Below are 14467 nucleotides of genomic sequence, written 5' to 3'. Positions count from 1 at the left end.
ACTGCGCCTGGCCCCAATTCTTAAATTAAATAGAATATGAGCTCCCCTGGGCCGGGCGCAGTGGCTCATGCCTGTAATCCCAGCACTTTGGTTGGCCAAGGGAGGCAGATGACGTGAGGTCGGGAATTCGAGAATAGCCTGATCAACATGGAGAAACCCCAACTCTACTAAAAATACAAAATTAGCCAGGCATGGTGGCGCATGCCTGTAATAATCCCAGCTACTTGGGAGGCTGATTCAGGAGAATGACTTGAACACGGGAGGCAGAGGTTGTGGTGAGCTGAGATCGCGCCATTGCACTCCAGCCTGAGCAACAAGAGCGAAACTCTGTCTCAAAAAAAAAAAAAAAGAATATGAGCTGCCCGAGGGTAGAAATTATGACCATTTTTCTTTTTCTTTTTTTTTTGAGACAGTCACACCCCGTCTCCCGGGTTGGAGTGTAGTGGCACGATTTCCGCTCACTGCAACCTCCACCTCCCGCGTTCAAGGAATTCTCCTGCCTCAGCCTCCCAAGTAGCTGGGACTACAGACGCATGCCACCACACCCAGCTAATTTTTTTATTTTTATTAGAGACGGGGTTTTACCGTGTTAGCCAGGATGGTCTCAATCTCCTGACCTTGTGATCCGCCCACCTTGGCCTCCCAAAGTGTTGGGATTACAGGCATGAGCCACCACGCCCATGACCTTTTTCATTGTTATGTTTCCAGTGTTTGGTAGAGCTCTTGGTGTTTAATAAATGTTTACTGAATAAAAGAATGAAAATCAACTTTACCATGAACATTAGTCACAATTCCTCCTATCTCTTTATTCCCTTTCGTATGTGTTATGTTGGCCTCTGTTTTTCTCACATTTATTTATTTTTATTATTACTATTATTATTATTATTGCTGTTATTAGTAAGAAACCTCACCTGGAATTTCTCACATATCTTTATTTTGTCTTTATTCTCACATGTCTTTATCTACTTCTACAAATTGACAGTCCATATAGTGCTTATTTTAATGGCTCTGTAATCTGTATTCCCATTATAGTTTGCTTAGCTTTTCTCCAGGTGTTAGGCACTGTAGCATTCACTTTTATGAGCTGTATTGCTATAGACATCTTTAAATCTTTCTCCACCCTCTAAATTTTTTCCTTGGGCTCTATTTCCAAATGAATCAAAGAGCATAGATAGTTCAATAGATCCATTCACTTAGATCATTACCTAATTTTTAATCTTTATCTACAACACATTATAAATGATAATAGCTTAAGAATTACAACAGTTTTATGGATTTATTGTGCTCTAGTGATCATATCGTGATTGATTTTATCCTAACCTCCTCCCAGGGTATATGAGTGTAACAAACGCTGCAAATGTGACCCAAACATGTGCACAAACCGGTTGGTACAACATGGACTACAAGTTCGGCTACAGCTATTCAAGACACAGAACAAGGGCTGGGGTATCCGCTGCTTGGATGACATTGCCAAAGGCTCTTTTGTCTGTATTTATGCAGGTTGGTGATAAAATATAAGGGTTGTGTCCTGAGATTGGGACATGGTAGGGAATTGAACCAGAGACAAATTGAACATAAGAAGAAAGTGCTTGACATGTGAACTGGAGTAAGAGGCGGCCAGGGACTTCTACAAAGAACGTGATGAGTGATGTACCTGTCTAGCTAGACCAGAGAGGGACACAAGTGTTTCACAAAGAAGAGAATGAAAAGGGATGAAATTTTGGACATGGTGATATTTCAGAGGACAGACATGATTATAGAGTCCAGTGTATCATTTTCTTCCATGTCACTCCACTCAGAGATCTTTTAGCATAGCCCAGTACTCTTTTGATAAAGTAGAAGAAATGGAAAGACAGAAAGGGCAAGACTTAAAATGACAGTAAGTTCTCCATACTTTATCATAGTTAAGATACAAAGGGAGGTATTATCAAAGAAACACTAGGCCAGGCGTGGTGGCTTACGCCTATAATCCCAAAACTTTGGGAGGCCGAAGTGGATGGATCACCTGAGGTCAGGAGTTGGAGACCAGCCTGGCCAACATGGTTGAAACCCCATGTCTACTAAAAATACAAAAATTAGCCAGGTGTGGTGGTGGACGCCTGTAATCCCAGCTACTTGGGAGGCTGAGGCAGGAGAATCACTTGAACCCTTGAGGCAGAGGTTGCAGTGAGCCGAGATCATGCCACTGCCCTCCAGCCTGGGTGACAAAAGTGAAACTCTAACTCAAAAACAGAAAAAAACAGAAATGAGAGACCAGAATGGAGGCTTTTTGACTCTATATGCTGGTAGAGCGGGTATTGATGGAATGACCCTTATTCTTTCTAATAGGTCCCCGTGGCCGGGTGCGGTGGCTAACACCTGTAATCCCAACACTGGGAGGCTGAGGCGGGCAGATCACCTGAGGTCAGGAGTTCAAGACCAACCTGGCCAACATGGTGAAACCCTGTCTCTACTAAAAATACAAAAAAAAATTAGCCAGTTGTAATGGTGTGCACCTGTAGTCCCATCAGGAGGCTAAGGCAGGAGAATTGCTCGAACCTGGGAGGCAGAGGTTGCAGTGAGCCGAGATCGCACCACTGCACTCCAGCCTAGGTGACAGAGCAAGACTTCATCTGGAAAAAAAAAAAAAAACAACTAATAGGTCCCCATAACCCTAGAAGGCCTTTAATTCTCTTCATTCTCAGGCAAAATCCTGACAGATGACTTTGCAGACAAGGAGGGTCTGGAAATGGGTGATGAGTACTTTGCAAATCTGGACCATATCGAGAGCGTGGAGAACTTCAAAGAAGGATATGAGAGTGATGCCCCCTGTTCCTCTGACAGCAGTGGTGTAGACTTGAAGGACCAGGAAGATGGCAACAGCGGTACAGAGGACCCTGAAGAGTCCAATGATGATAGCTCAGATGATAACTTCTGTAAGGATGAGGACTTCAGCACCAGTTCAGTGTGGCGGAGCTATGCTACCCGGAGACAGACCCGGGGCCAGAAAGAGAACGGACTCTCTGAGACAACTTCCAAGGACTCCCACCCCCCAGATCTTGGACCCCTACATATTCCTGTTCCTCCCCCAATCCCTGTAGGTGGCTGCAATCCACCTTCCTCTGAAGAGACACCCAAGAACAAGGTGGCCTCATGGTTGAGCTGCAATAGTGTCAGTGAAGGTGGTTTTGCTGACTCTGATAGCCATTCATCCTTTAAGACTAATGAAGGTGGGGAGGGCCGGGCTGGGGGAAGCCGAATGGAGGCTGAAAAGGCCTCCACCTCAGGACTAGGCATCAAGGATGAGGGAGACATCAAGCAGGCCAAGAAAGAGGTAAGTAGTGGCAGAAAACTCTGAGAGCTATGGCTTTAACTTTGGTGCAGTAACAAACTTAATGCAGTCTCACCATGAGTCTTTGCATGTAGATTATTCTACTTGATGGATATTTCTGTGGCCACCTTGTTATCTCTCCCCCTAATTAGCACATACCTAGTGTTTGTTTAAAGAACCAAATTATTGGCCGGGCATGGTGGCTCACGCCTGTAATCTCAACACTTTGGGAGGCCGAGGCAGGTGGATAACTTGAAGGTCAGGAGTTGGAGACCATCCTGGCCAACATGGTGAAACTCTGTCTCTACTAAAAAATACAAAAATTAGCCAGGCATGGTGGCGCATGCCTGTATTTCCAGCTACTTGGGAGGCTGAGGCAGGAGAATCACTTGAACCCGGGTGGCAGAGGTGCAGTGAGATGAGATCGCACCACTGCACTCCAGCCTGGGTAACAGAACGAGACTGTCTCAAAAAAAAAATTATTTTAAAATCCACATGCCTGGTGGTAGAGGGTGGACAAGTATCTGATTAATTCCAAAATGAAAGATTCATAAGTGATTTTTTAATGTTAAATGCTGTTTCAAGTTATTCACATCATTGTTTACTTGTACTAAAGTAGAGAAACAATAATTGATTTTAAGTATCTCTTTGATGATGTTGATGCTTTCCACATTACAGATGGTAAAACTGTCCCTGGTTGCTGTAAGCCTGCTCGTGGTATTTTCCATGAGCATTAAGCCCCATCACTGAGAAGGCTTAAAGGCTCCAGCCAGAGAGTATAGTGAAGATTGCTGTCAAGTTGCAGAGTGGTTTACCCACCCCACTTTAGAATGTGTACCTGTCACTGGCTGATGTTATCTTTGGAGGTCATTTGAAGTCTGATTATTGGACTTGTTAACTTTAGGCTGTGAAAGCATTTAACCCTTCACTTGTTCTTTTCCAGGACCCTGACGACCGAAACAAGATGTCAGTGTAAGTGCCTTTTGTTCATTTGTTTTGTTTTGTTTTAAGACAGAGTCTTGCTTTGTCACCCAGGCTGAGTGCATTGGCGTAATCTCAGCTCATTGCAACTTCCCCCTCCCAGGCTCAAGAGATTCTGCTACCTCAGCCTCCCTAGTAGCTGGGACTACAGGCGTGCACCACCACATGTGGCTAGTTTTTCTATTTTTTGTAGACACAGGGTTTCACCATGTTTCCCAAACTGGTCTTGAACTCCTGGGCTCAAGCGATGCTCCCAAAGGGGATCCTCAGCCTCCCAAATTGCTGGGATTACAGGCATTAGCTGCCGCATCCGGCCCAGTGCCTTTTTGACCTGTTTCCAAATCTGCCTTCTCTCAAATCTAGGCTAGAAGCCTAAGAAACAGCCAGTAACCTGTTGGCCTCATTCCTTCCCCTCCCATCAGAGTTACTGAAAGCTCTCGAAACTACGGTTACAATCCTTCTCCCGTGAAGCCTGAAGGACTTCGCCGCCCACCTAGTAAGACTAGTATGCATCAAAGCCGACGACTCATGGCTTCTGCTCAGTCCAACCCTGATGTAAGTGACCTTCTCAAGCTTCTGAGTCTAATAAAGGAACACGGGCCATTGTCACCTCATCAAGTCCTTCACTATAATTACTGTTAGGTCTTCTACTTCTTTAGCCTTGACTTCCTGCCTTATTTTCTTTCATCCAGCATCTAAGCCTCCTCTTGCCATTGCCCCTTCCTGCTAGACCATGGGTAACAGCAAGGACTTTAAGGAGCCCTTCCCATTTACTTCTCTTCCTTCTTACCCTCCTGATTCCCCAGGATGTCCTGACACTGTCCAGCAGCACAGAAAGTGAGGGGGAAAGTGGGACCAGCCGAAAGCCCACTGCTGGTCAGACTTCGGCTACAGCGGTTGACAGTGATGATATCCAGACCATCTCCTCTGGCTCTGAAGGGGATGACTTTGAGGACAAGAAGAACATGACTGGTAGCCTGGAAAAATGTTGGGAGTGGTGGGAAGAAATAGTAAGAAACTTGGGATAGAGCATTTTTTAAGGAAGCTAAAGTAGTAGCGGGTAAAAATTCAGATCCTAAGAATTGGAGCATCTCTGGGAGGGCTTTCTGACTCCGAGCTAAACTATTCTTTGACACATCCTCTCTCATTTCCGGTTTGCTACTCTTTTCCCCTCAGATCTAATTATGCTTGGGAAAAAACTGCCACTTAGGATCTTTGAGTTCCAGCTTATTGGTGTTTCTCAGCTGCAATGTTGGGAGAGAAACAGGGGTAGAATGTCCATTCGTGAGTTGGGATGGGTCCTGACCCCATTCTCCCTCCTGTCCAGGTCCAATGAAGCGTCAAGTGGCAGTAAAGTCAACCCGAGGCTTTGCCCTTAAATCAACCCATGGGATTGCAATTAAATCAACCAACATGGCCTCTGTGGACAAGGGGGAGAGTGCACCTGTTCGTAAGAACACACGCCAATTCTACGATGGCGAGGAGTCTTGCTACATCATCGATGCCAAGCTTGAAGGCAACCTGGGCCGCTACCTCAACGTGAGACCCCTCTCCCCACCTCTAGATGCTGGATTATCCCATAGTCCTCAAATTTCTTTTAACATACTCTATAAGCCCACCTTTTCTTGTTAAGGATCTTAAAGAGGTAGCTTTCTTTCAAAGCATCTGTTATAATGGGGAGGGTCAGACAGCATTTTTCTTCCAACTCTCACTCTCCCTGCAAAGCCAGATTCAGTTTCCCTGGCTCTTATTTGATCCTGTCCTTAAACCTACAGCACAGTTGCAGCCCCAACCTGTTTGTCCAGAATGTCTTCGTGGATACCCATGATCTTCGCTTCCCCTGGGTGGCCTTCTTTGCCAGCAAGTAAGGAGTCAGGAAAGGGGATGACTGGGGAGGGGCAAGGACCACTGAAGTTCCAAGGGCCCCTCCTCCATTCATGATGCAACTTCACCTACATATTCAGTAACCCCAAGGGCCTGGGTTATCTGCTGTCTTCGCCACACACCATCCTTTTTCTTCCTCTTCAGAAGAATCCGGGCTGGGACAGAACTTACTTGGGACTACAACTACGAGGTGGGCAGTGTGGAAGGCAAGGAGCTGCTCTGTTGCTGTGGGGCCATTGAATGCAGAGGACGTCTTCTTTAGAGGACAGCCTTCTTCCCAACCCTTCTTGAACTGTCGTTTCCTCAGGAACTGGGTCTTCCTGATTGTTGAACCCTGACCCGAAGTCTCTGGTCTAGCTACTCCCCCCCAGCTCCTAGTAGATAGAAATAGGGGTTCTGGACCAGATGATCCCTTCCAATGTGGTGCTAGCAGGCAGGATCCCTTCTCCACCTCCAAAGGCCCTAAAGGGTGGGGAGAGATCACCACTCTAACCTAGGCCTGACATCCCTCCCATCCCACATTTGTCCAAGTGTTCCTGCTTCTAACAGACTTTGTTCTTAGAATGGAGCCTGTGTATCTACTATCTCCAATTTGTATTATTTCTTGAAAGTCTTTTAACAATATGATAAAACTAAGGTTGTGATTTCGTTTCTTTCAGCCCGATACTCCCAAATCTGGATCTTTCAGTGAGATACTATCCCAATCCTCCCCCGTGGGCTGCTGTCATTAATATTCTATCTTGTCTACCTTTGCTTCTTGCACGTGAATTATTTTAGATGGAGTTCTCACTCTGTCACCCAGGCTGGAGTGCAGTGCGCTATGTCGACTCACTGCAGCCTCTGCCTCCCAGGTTCAAGTGATTCTCCTGCCTCAGCCTCCCAAGTAGCTGGGATTACAGGCGCCTGCCATCACGCCCAGCTAAATGTGTGTATTTTTAGTAGAGATGGGGTTTCGCCATGTTGGCCAGGCTGGTCTCAAACGCCTGACCTCTAGTGATCCACCCTCCTTGGCCCCCCAAAGTGCTGGAATTACATGCATGTGAAATTTAAAAAAGAAAATGTTACATAACTGCAAGGAAGGCATAAGAAAGACTCTCTTCGTTTATTTAGTTGATCTCCCTTCTCAATTCCTAATAGTCTGACACTTGTTGCCATGTTTTATTTAATATTTTTTATTTAATCTTTTAATTTTAAAAAAAAAAACCCCATTAACAGTACATTTTGGTCTAAAATGGTCCCTCTGCTGAAATGCTAGGTGCTAGCCGTAATTCTGGCTTTAAAACCAAAACCCCAAATATTTAATAAATAAAAATTAGAATTAGTTGCCATTCTACTCCAAACCAGCTAGCCTAGCTGAAGAGGGAAGGGGAAGAGGCCAGAGAAAGGAGGAGGCAGTCAGATCTTAGACCTGTGGCTACAGGGACAGCTGAAAGAAGTAGCACAAAGAAAGATCATCCGAGCAGTCCCCAGTACAGCCCCCACTTTTTGGCAGAAGTAGGGTAAGGGTTATGTGCACCCTCCTACCCTCAATTCATTTGTGTCATAGAGGGAAAAAGTTAAAAGTCAGCTCAGCTTTGGTTTCTGGCCCAAGTTTTAGGGAGCTTAGAAAGGTGAGCCCTGGTCCAGCTTTGGCAGAATGAGGCCCACAGATGGGACAATAAGGCACAACCCTGACTCTGGAGGTCAGGGAGTCAAAGGCAAACAGCTAGGGCCAAATTCTCAGAATAAGGAATGTGAGTTGTAACCCCTACCCACAGAGAGCTGAGGGAGGGGCCTCAAAAGCAGTAGAAAGGATGACTTGGAGGATAGGGAGGAAAATACAACCATCCCCCTCTAACAGAATATAACCAATGTCCCCCTACCTGGGGATAAGCTGGTTAGAATTTGGTTTAAAGGCAACTGGGTGAAAAGCAAGGAGGGAGGATGCAGAGAATTCTCCTCTCACTTTCTCCTTTTTCCCCAGAGCTTAAAGTGACCCTATAGCGCGGGGAGGGGGGTAGTTCCTTGGCTTTATGCATTAATCTGGGAGGCAACTGGAATAATGGTTCAGTCATTCTTACGATGGTGGTTATTGAGGATGGGGTGGCCATTGGCTAGGGGCCGGCTCTTTGCTCCTCCCCCAGCTGCAGCCTCCTCCCCCTCTGAGCTCTCTGTTTCTTCCCGGTCACTGCGTTCATCTTCTACCACCTGTGGAAAAGGGACAAGAACGGTTATTACATGAGATCCTCAAACCCCTAAAGACTGCTTCTCTCTGAGGGCTTGCTCCTGTTATACCCAAGGCCCCACACTAGTTTTTTAAGAGGATTGCTGGCAAGATGGGAGTTCAGGAAGTCGTAGAGAGTAGTAAGGCCTACACAATGGGGACAGAGCCTTTACCTTTCCAGTTATGAACTTGTGGGCCATGCGCAAAATGAGGTAGGCCCAGAAGATATGCAGCAGCTGTAGAACTCCCATCATGGAATTGAAGAAGTAATAGCCAAAGAAGGCAGGATAGAGCTCCAGTGGGTACACCAGGGTGCAATGCAGGATCCTGAGGATTCAAGGAGAGAGAATTGTAAACAAGGACAAGAGCAGGTAAGACACCAGGGAGATACAGGAGCAGGAGAAAGGCAAGGCTTCTGATTTCTTCAGAACAGGAGTGTAGCCTGGCTGCCTACTCACCAGAAGGGCAGGATGACCAGTCGGGTGATGATGAAAACAATGGCGAAGATGATGAAGATGTTGTTGCAGGTGTTCTTCCATCCCGCGTAGTTAAACATCTTGGCTGACTGCATAGAGAGCCCCCATCCATCATCATGGGCTCCTGACTCCCTCAAGTACATTCATATGTACACTCCAGTTAGGAGCACTGACTCTGTGCCCTCCCCCTTGGTCCCAGGAATGTCACCCTCCAAATTCCCACCCCGCACCTCCCTCCCAAAGAAAATCAAAGGGACAGAAGAACCTGCACCAGGGTCTGTAGGTTTGAGGAAGCCTAACCTCCAGCAGGTAATCGGAAGAGTCATGCAGAGCCATGATGAGAGTCCCAGCTCGGATGTAATTGGCAAACCAGGAAAAGCTGATGAGGATGATGGTGGCCACATGGTGGATGATCTGTTCCTTGAAATCCTGCAGAGATGATGCAGGCCCCAGGGACTTTTTCTTCCCCAGCTCTCACTATGCCTTCCCCCTTGCCTTTAGTTCCCCCTATACCAACAGCTCCATTCAGAGTACCCAGAAGTCAAAGGAGAGGGTGTTCATCCCAGGGCCTCATTTTGGCTCTTAGGCTTAATTGCACAACCCCTTCACCCACCTTTCGCTTGACATCAGAGGCAATGCTGAAGAGCAGGGACCAGTAGAAGGAAAGTTCAATCATGTAGTACCAATACTGGGAAGGGATAGTGCTCTGGGAGAGGAGAGAGAGGTAAGAGCAACCAGCCCCAAGGGTGTCCCCACTCCACAAACCCTCTAGTCCCTGAGGTTCTTCATCCCATCACTCTAATCCCTCTGCTATGGATTCCACGAACTGTCTCTTCACTGGGGTGTGTCTTAGTCCACCCACATATGAGGAAGCAAGACTCATACCTGTATGGGATATCCCTCCCAAACTTTCTTCATGTCATAGAACCAGGGTTTCTGCAGAGATGGTGAGAGGTTAAAAGAGGAGGAACCCAAATTCCATGGCCTCACCTGACCTTGCCAGAGAACCTACTCCCACCTCCCAGTAATCCCCACTCACATCCACAATGACGGCCATGCCGGCAATGAAGGCAATCAGGTAAAATGTGAATCTCCAGCTGGCAAAGGAAGCGGAAATGGCTAGGTCAGAGGACAGCACAGTTCCCCAGCAGCCCCCAAATACCTGCAGATATCCTCAATACCATTAATAACTGAATTCACCTCCTCACATCTCCCTGCATATAGCCACCACCTATCCCTCCCAGCAAGACACATCAGGATCTTGCTTGCCACCCAGCTTTTCCTGCCCCAGCCTCCCCCACCTGGCTTCTCGGAACTTCTTGAGGAGACTGGGCCGGTCCTGGTTGCGGCGGCGGCGGAACCAACGCTCTACCTGGCGGCCGGAGAGCCCGCTCTGCCGGGACAAAAGCTCTACCTCCACCTGGGCATAGTGAAGAAGCCCATTGTTATGTTTACCTTCGGAACTCAGCAGCACCCCCAGCCTCTCCCAGTAACAAGCTCAGTCAGCACCACTGCTTCCCCATCTCTTCACCTGCCGGAGCGAACATTCAAACCCTCTCCCCTCCCCACCAAACCCAGTGATTCCCAGAGTCAGGGCAGCATGCGGCTCATACCTGCTTGGGCTGCTTGCCACTAGTCAGGTAGAAATGTTCCAAGGTGGCATTGGGAGGTGCCCGCAGTCGGGTTTTCTCCTTTATGTTCAAGAGAGCAGCCAGTGGTGTAGCCACGTACCTGGGGAAGGGATATAAGTAAGGTATCTAGCTTGCTGGGAAGGGAAAGGGCTGCAAGCTAAGGCAACTTTACCCTGGCCTCAGTTTCCCCAGCTTCCTGGCAACCCCCTTTTCTCTAGCCTCCAGGGCTGCCCACAGCTGACAAAGCTGCCTGTGTGTTCACTAGTGGCCAGGCGGGTGGCGGGTGGAGGGTGAGAACAAATAACCATTGATGGAAAGGGCCTGGGGGTGCTGAGCCTTCAGGAAGACAATGGTGCCTTCAGGGGAGGGGGTGCACAGTGGGCAGGAACCTGAGTAGCCAGAACATCAGGGTCTAGGGCTAATTAAATAGCAAGGAACAAACTTGAAGTCCAAGAAACTACAACTGGCAACTGGGGAAGGCATGAGGGTACGCTGGCATGCTTACAGCTCAAAGAAGTATCGAACGATGAGGAAGAGCAAGGCCAGGGGCAGCGTGATATAGAGATCTGAGGCTTTGGCATAGACACGTCCATCTCGGTCTTCTAGATCGGCCCAGGTCAAGTTCACAGGCAGCCACAGGCGTTCCCACCAGAAGTAATCATACAACGTCTGGAGCATCCTGAGTGAGAGGCAAGGGGGAGGGCATCAAGAGGAAGTAGCTATGGGGGAAGAGATAGATGAATGAAAGTTTTCAGGGTGTATCAAAAGGAGAAGGGGGCAGAGTCGAACTCTAGATTCCTATCCTGGCTATGCAGCCTTGGGCAAATCAGTTTCCTCATCTGTAATATGGTGGCTTTCCAGTTTTAACATTTACTGTCAGGCTGGGCGTGGTGGCTCACACCTGTGGTCCCAGCACTTTGGGAGGCCGAGACTGGCAGATTACGAGGTCAGGAGATCCAGACCAGCCTGGCCAACATGGCGAAACCTCGTCTCTACTAAAAATACAAAAAATTAGCTGGGTATGCTGGCGGGCGCCTATAGCCCCAGCTACTCGAATGGGTGAGGCAGGAGAATCGCTTGAACCCAGGAGGTGGAGGTTGCAGTGAGCCGAAATCATGCCATTGCACTCCAGCCTGGGTGACAGAGCAAGACTCCATCTCAAAAAAAAAAAAAAAAAACCAACAAAAAACATTTATCGTCTACAGCAACCTGCAGATGTGATTCCCTGGAATTAAGAAACTTGGGGTCCTTACAACCTCTGATTTCGGGAGGGGGGGAGAACCTTGGGGGACTTGTCATTTTTCTATCTCAACCTGGAAGACAGGCAGGATCTGGCCCTAGAAACTATAGCCAACAATCTGAGTAAAGTCCCTCCCTTATCCCCCCATGCTCTGGCCATTTCCTCAAGCCTCCAAGCCAACTTAGCTGAAAGCTTCCAGGGGGTGCCCCAAAACACTGCAGGGCTGAGGCAAACCCTTCTTCCTCTTCCCTACAACCTACAACCCATCTGAGTAGCAGGTCCCTAAAGAAAAATTGAAGAGACAGGGTAGGCTAGGCAGTGGCTCATGCCTGTAATCTCAGCACTTTGGGAGGCCGAGGCAGTCTGATCACTTGAGCTCAGGAGTTTGAGACCAGCCTGAGCAACACGGTGCAACCCCATCTCTACAAGAAGTACAAAAATTAGCTGAGTGTGGTGGCACATGCCTGTAATCCCAGCTACTTGGGAGGCTGAGGTGGGAGGATCACTTGAGCCTGGGAGGTGAATGAAGGTTGCAGTGAGCCGTGATCTCGCCACTGCACTCCAGCCTGGGTAACAGAGACTATGTCTTTAAAAATAAATAAATAAATAAAGCCAGGATAAAGCAAAATTATGTCCCCAAATGATGCTGAGCTCCACAATCACTGGACATCGAACTGCACACAAGGTTGACACTCCATGCCAAGCCATCTAGTCCCTACACATAAGGCAGAAGGACCCTATGTATAACTCTTCAGAAAGAAAAGTGAAGGTAGGGCTGCAAAGAGTCAGGGATTATAGGGCAGGGAACCAAGACAGCAGACCAATACATCTGGTGGAATTAAGAGCTATTCTTTTATTTTCTTTTGAGACAGGGTCTTCCTCTGTCACCCAAGCTGGAGTGCAGTGGTACAATAATGGCTCACTGCAACCTCCACCTCCCAGGTTCAAGCCATCCTCCCCTCCCGCTTCAGTCTCCCGAGTGGCTGGGGCTATAAGTAGCACGCACTACCGAGTAGCAAGCACCACATCTGGCTAATTTTTGAATTTCTTTTTGGTAGAAACGGTTTTGCCATGTTGCCCAGGCTGGTCTTGAACTCCTGGGCTCAAGCAACCTGCCGGCCTTGGCCTCCCAAAGTGCTAGGATTACAGGCATGAGCCACTGTGCCTGGTCAGAGCTATTTCGTATAAATGCTCATCCAGAAAATAAAATCCTAGTCTGCAGGGGAATACCCATACCCCCTCAGTCTAGGAAAGAGCTGCTATGTAAACCTTCTCCCCCAACTGAAAGAGGAACAACATGGTGGGAGTGACCACTTGGATACCCAGAGGAGGGAAGGAACGGTCTGTGTGTGGCTCACGAGGGAAGAGCAGCTGCTTGGAGCTGAGAGGAACGGCAAGATGGTCCAGAAGAGCCAGGGATGCTGGGTCCAGCACAACACCTGGCAATCCTAGGACTCAGCAAGAAGCCGCAGCAGGATGACCAGGACAGTCTTTTCCAGGCTCCCCACCCCTTGTTCCCCTCCTGGGAAGGAAGTGAGGCAGTGGGATTTAGGCTGGCCCAGAAAGTGAAAGCAGAGACAGGAAGAAAAGAGAGTGGTGAGATTGTTATCCACCGTGACCTAGAGACTAGTTGGTGCCACTGACGGAAGAAAGAGCCTGAGACCACAGCTGGGCTGGGCTGGTCCTGCTGCTGCTCTGACAGCTCCCGCTCCACCCCCACCCACCACAGAAGCCCTTGCGAAATCCCTCAGCCTGTCATGGATCAGTATTCCAGCTCAAGGACTTTTACCCCCTTGTCCCCACTCCTGGTCACTGCTCTCTCGGATGAAATCAGAAGTCAGCACTGCCAGTAAAGGAGCTTCAGCTCCACCTTCTCCCCTCCTCCTCCCCCAAATCACACACACACATTCCAGGCACTGCCCCTGCCCCCTCCACCTCAGCCAGAATAAATATTTAATTAAACAGATGGAAGCCTTCTGAACTGAACAAAATTAAATGTAATTATCCACAGCGGAACTTTCCCCACACAAACACACACACACTTTTTTCCTAGAGAAAAGTTGTAGAAAATTGAATAGAGAAGGGACAAGAGTAGAAACTGCACAGAGACGGGACAATGTGGAACACCTTGATGTGTGCACGTGACCCCCTCTTTCCACTTTTTGCTCAGCCTGATTGGAAGCGAGAAATCAGCCTGACCCAGTCACCTGACTGCTGTCTCTTGGAGCCCAACTTCTCCAGGGAAATGTAAAGCCAAAGGTACCGTGTTGCCCCGGCAGTCCTAGACTTTGGATCCCATCCCTAGCCAGGTCAGTGAAAACTGGCAGGGATGTTTCTCTAGTCAGGCGGCAGGCTGGAGTCACAGAGGGAGGGTGGAGCCCCTGCTGGACTCCTGGGGCCCAGGAATGTCTCATGCCTGCAAAGCAGGGGGTGGGGGTGGGGGGCCGGGGTAGGGGGGCAGACAAAGTAGGCACTAGAGCATGGTCAAGGGCAGACACCTGGGCAGTGCAACTTCCTCATCCCCAAGATGAGATAGCACCTGTCCTCTTCCACTCCAAGCAGGGAGAGTGGAAGACTTGGGAAATGCAGATTAATGGAGGCTTTTACACCGAGGTTGCAGGCTTCCCATGACCACAGCCCTCCCTGGTGGTCCTGTACCTCCATTAGCAGAGAGGCACTACCCCCATCTCCCCAGCAGGGAGGCCCCAGATTCAGCAGGGTCAGGACCTCTGACTCAACATG

The 14467-nt window shown here is 48.5% G+C and overlaps 2 protein-coding genes across 4 annotated transcripts in view; one reads left to right on the top strand and one right to left on the bottom strand.

Annotated features, from left to right (window-relative positions):
* The window catches only part of SETDB1 (SET domain, bifurcated 1), a 54078-nt gene extending 47267 nt beyond the window's left edge, over positions 1–6811 (top strand). For 2 of the 3 annotated variants that reach the window (XM_011973593.1, XM_011973594.1), the window contains exons 15-22: positions 1331–1500; positions 2685–3313; positions 4254–4282; positions 4714–4846; positions 5098–5263; positions 5619–5830; positions 6067–6155; positions 6320–6811. In XM_011973593.1, the coding sequence (XP_011828983.1) occupies positions 1331–1500; positions 2685–3313; positions 4254–4282; positions 4714–4846; positions 5098–5263; positions 5619–5830; positions 6067–6155; positions 6320–6437 (1546 nt within the window). In that variant the 3' untranslated portion in view covers positions 6438–6811. The remainder of the gene's footprint in view (positions 1–1330; positions 1501–2684; positions 3314–4253; positions 4283–4713; positions 4847–5097; positions 5264–5618; positions 5831–6066; positions 6156–6319) is intronic. The other variant, XM_011973595.1, reaches the window with a different exon arrangement.
* Positions 6812–7258: 447 nt separating this feature from the next.
* Positions 7259–14019, bottom strand: CERS2 (ceramide synthase 2). Its single transcript, XM_011973582.1, has 11 exons — positions 13933–14019; positions 10991–11164; positions 10468–10585; positions 10156–10274; positions 9894–9951; positions 9740–9790; positions 9468–9560; positions 9155–9283; positions 8837–8943; positions 8552–8705; positions 7259–8362 (listed from the first exon to the last, which is right to left on the bottom strand). The coding sequence occupies exons 2-11, from the start codon at positions 11161–11163 to the stop codon at positions 8222–8224; spliced, it is 1143 nt and encodes a 380-aa protein (XP_011828972.1). The 5' UTR covers position 11164; positions 13933–14019; the 3' UTR covers positions 7259–8221.
* Between the last annotated feature and the right edge of the window lie 448 nt (positions 14020–14467).

This window comes from Mandrillus leucophaeus, unplaced genomic scaffold, assembly GCF_000951045.1.
Source record: "Mandrillus leucophaeus isolate KB7577 unplaced genomic scaffold, Mleu.le_1.0 Scaffold139, whole genome shotgun sequence".
NCBI classification, from domain to species: domain Eukaryota; kingdom Metazoa; phylum Chordata; class Mammalia; order Primates; family Cercopithecidae; genus Mandrillus; species Mandrillus leucophaeus.
This window is presented reverse-complemented; position numbering and strand designations above follow the sequence as displayed.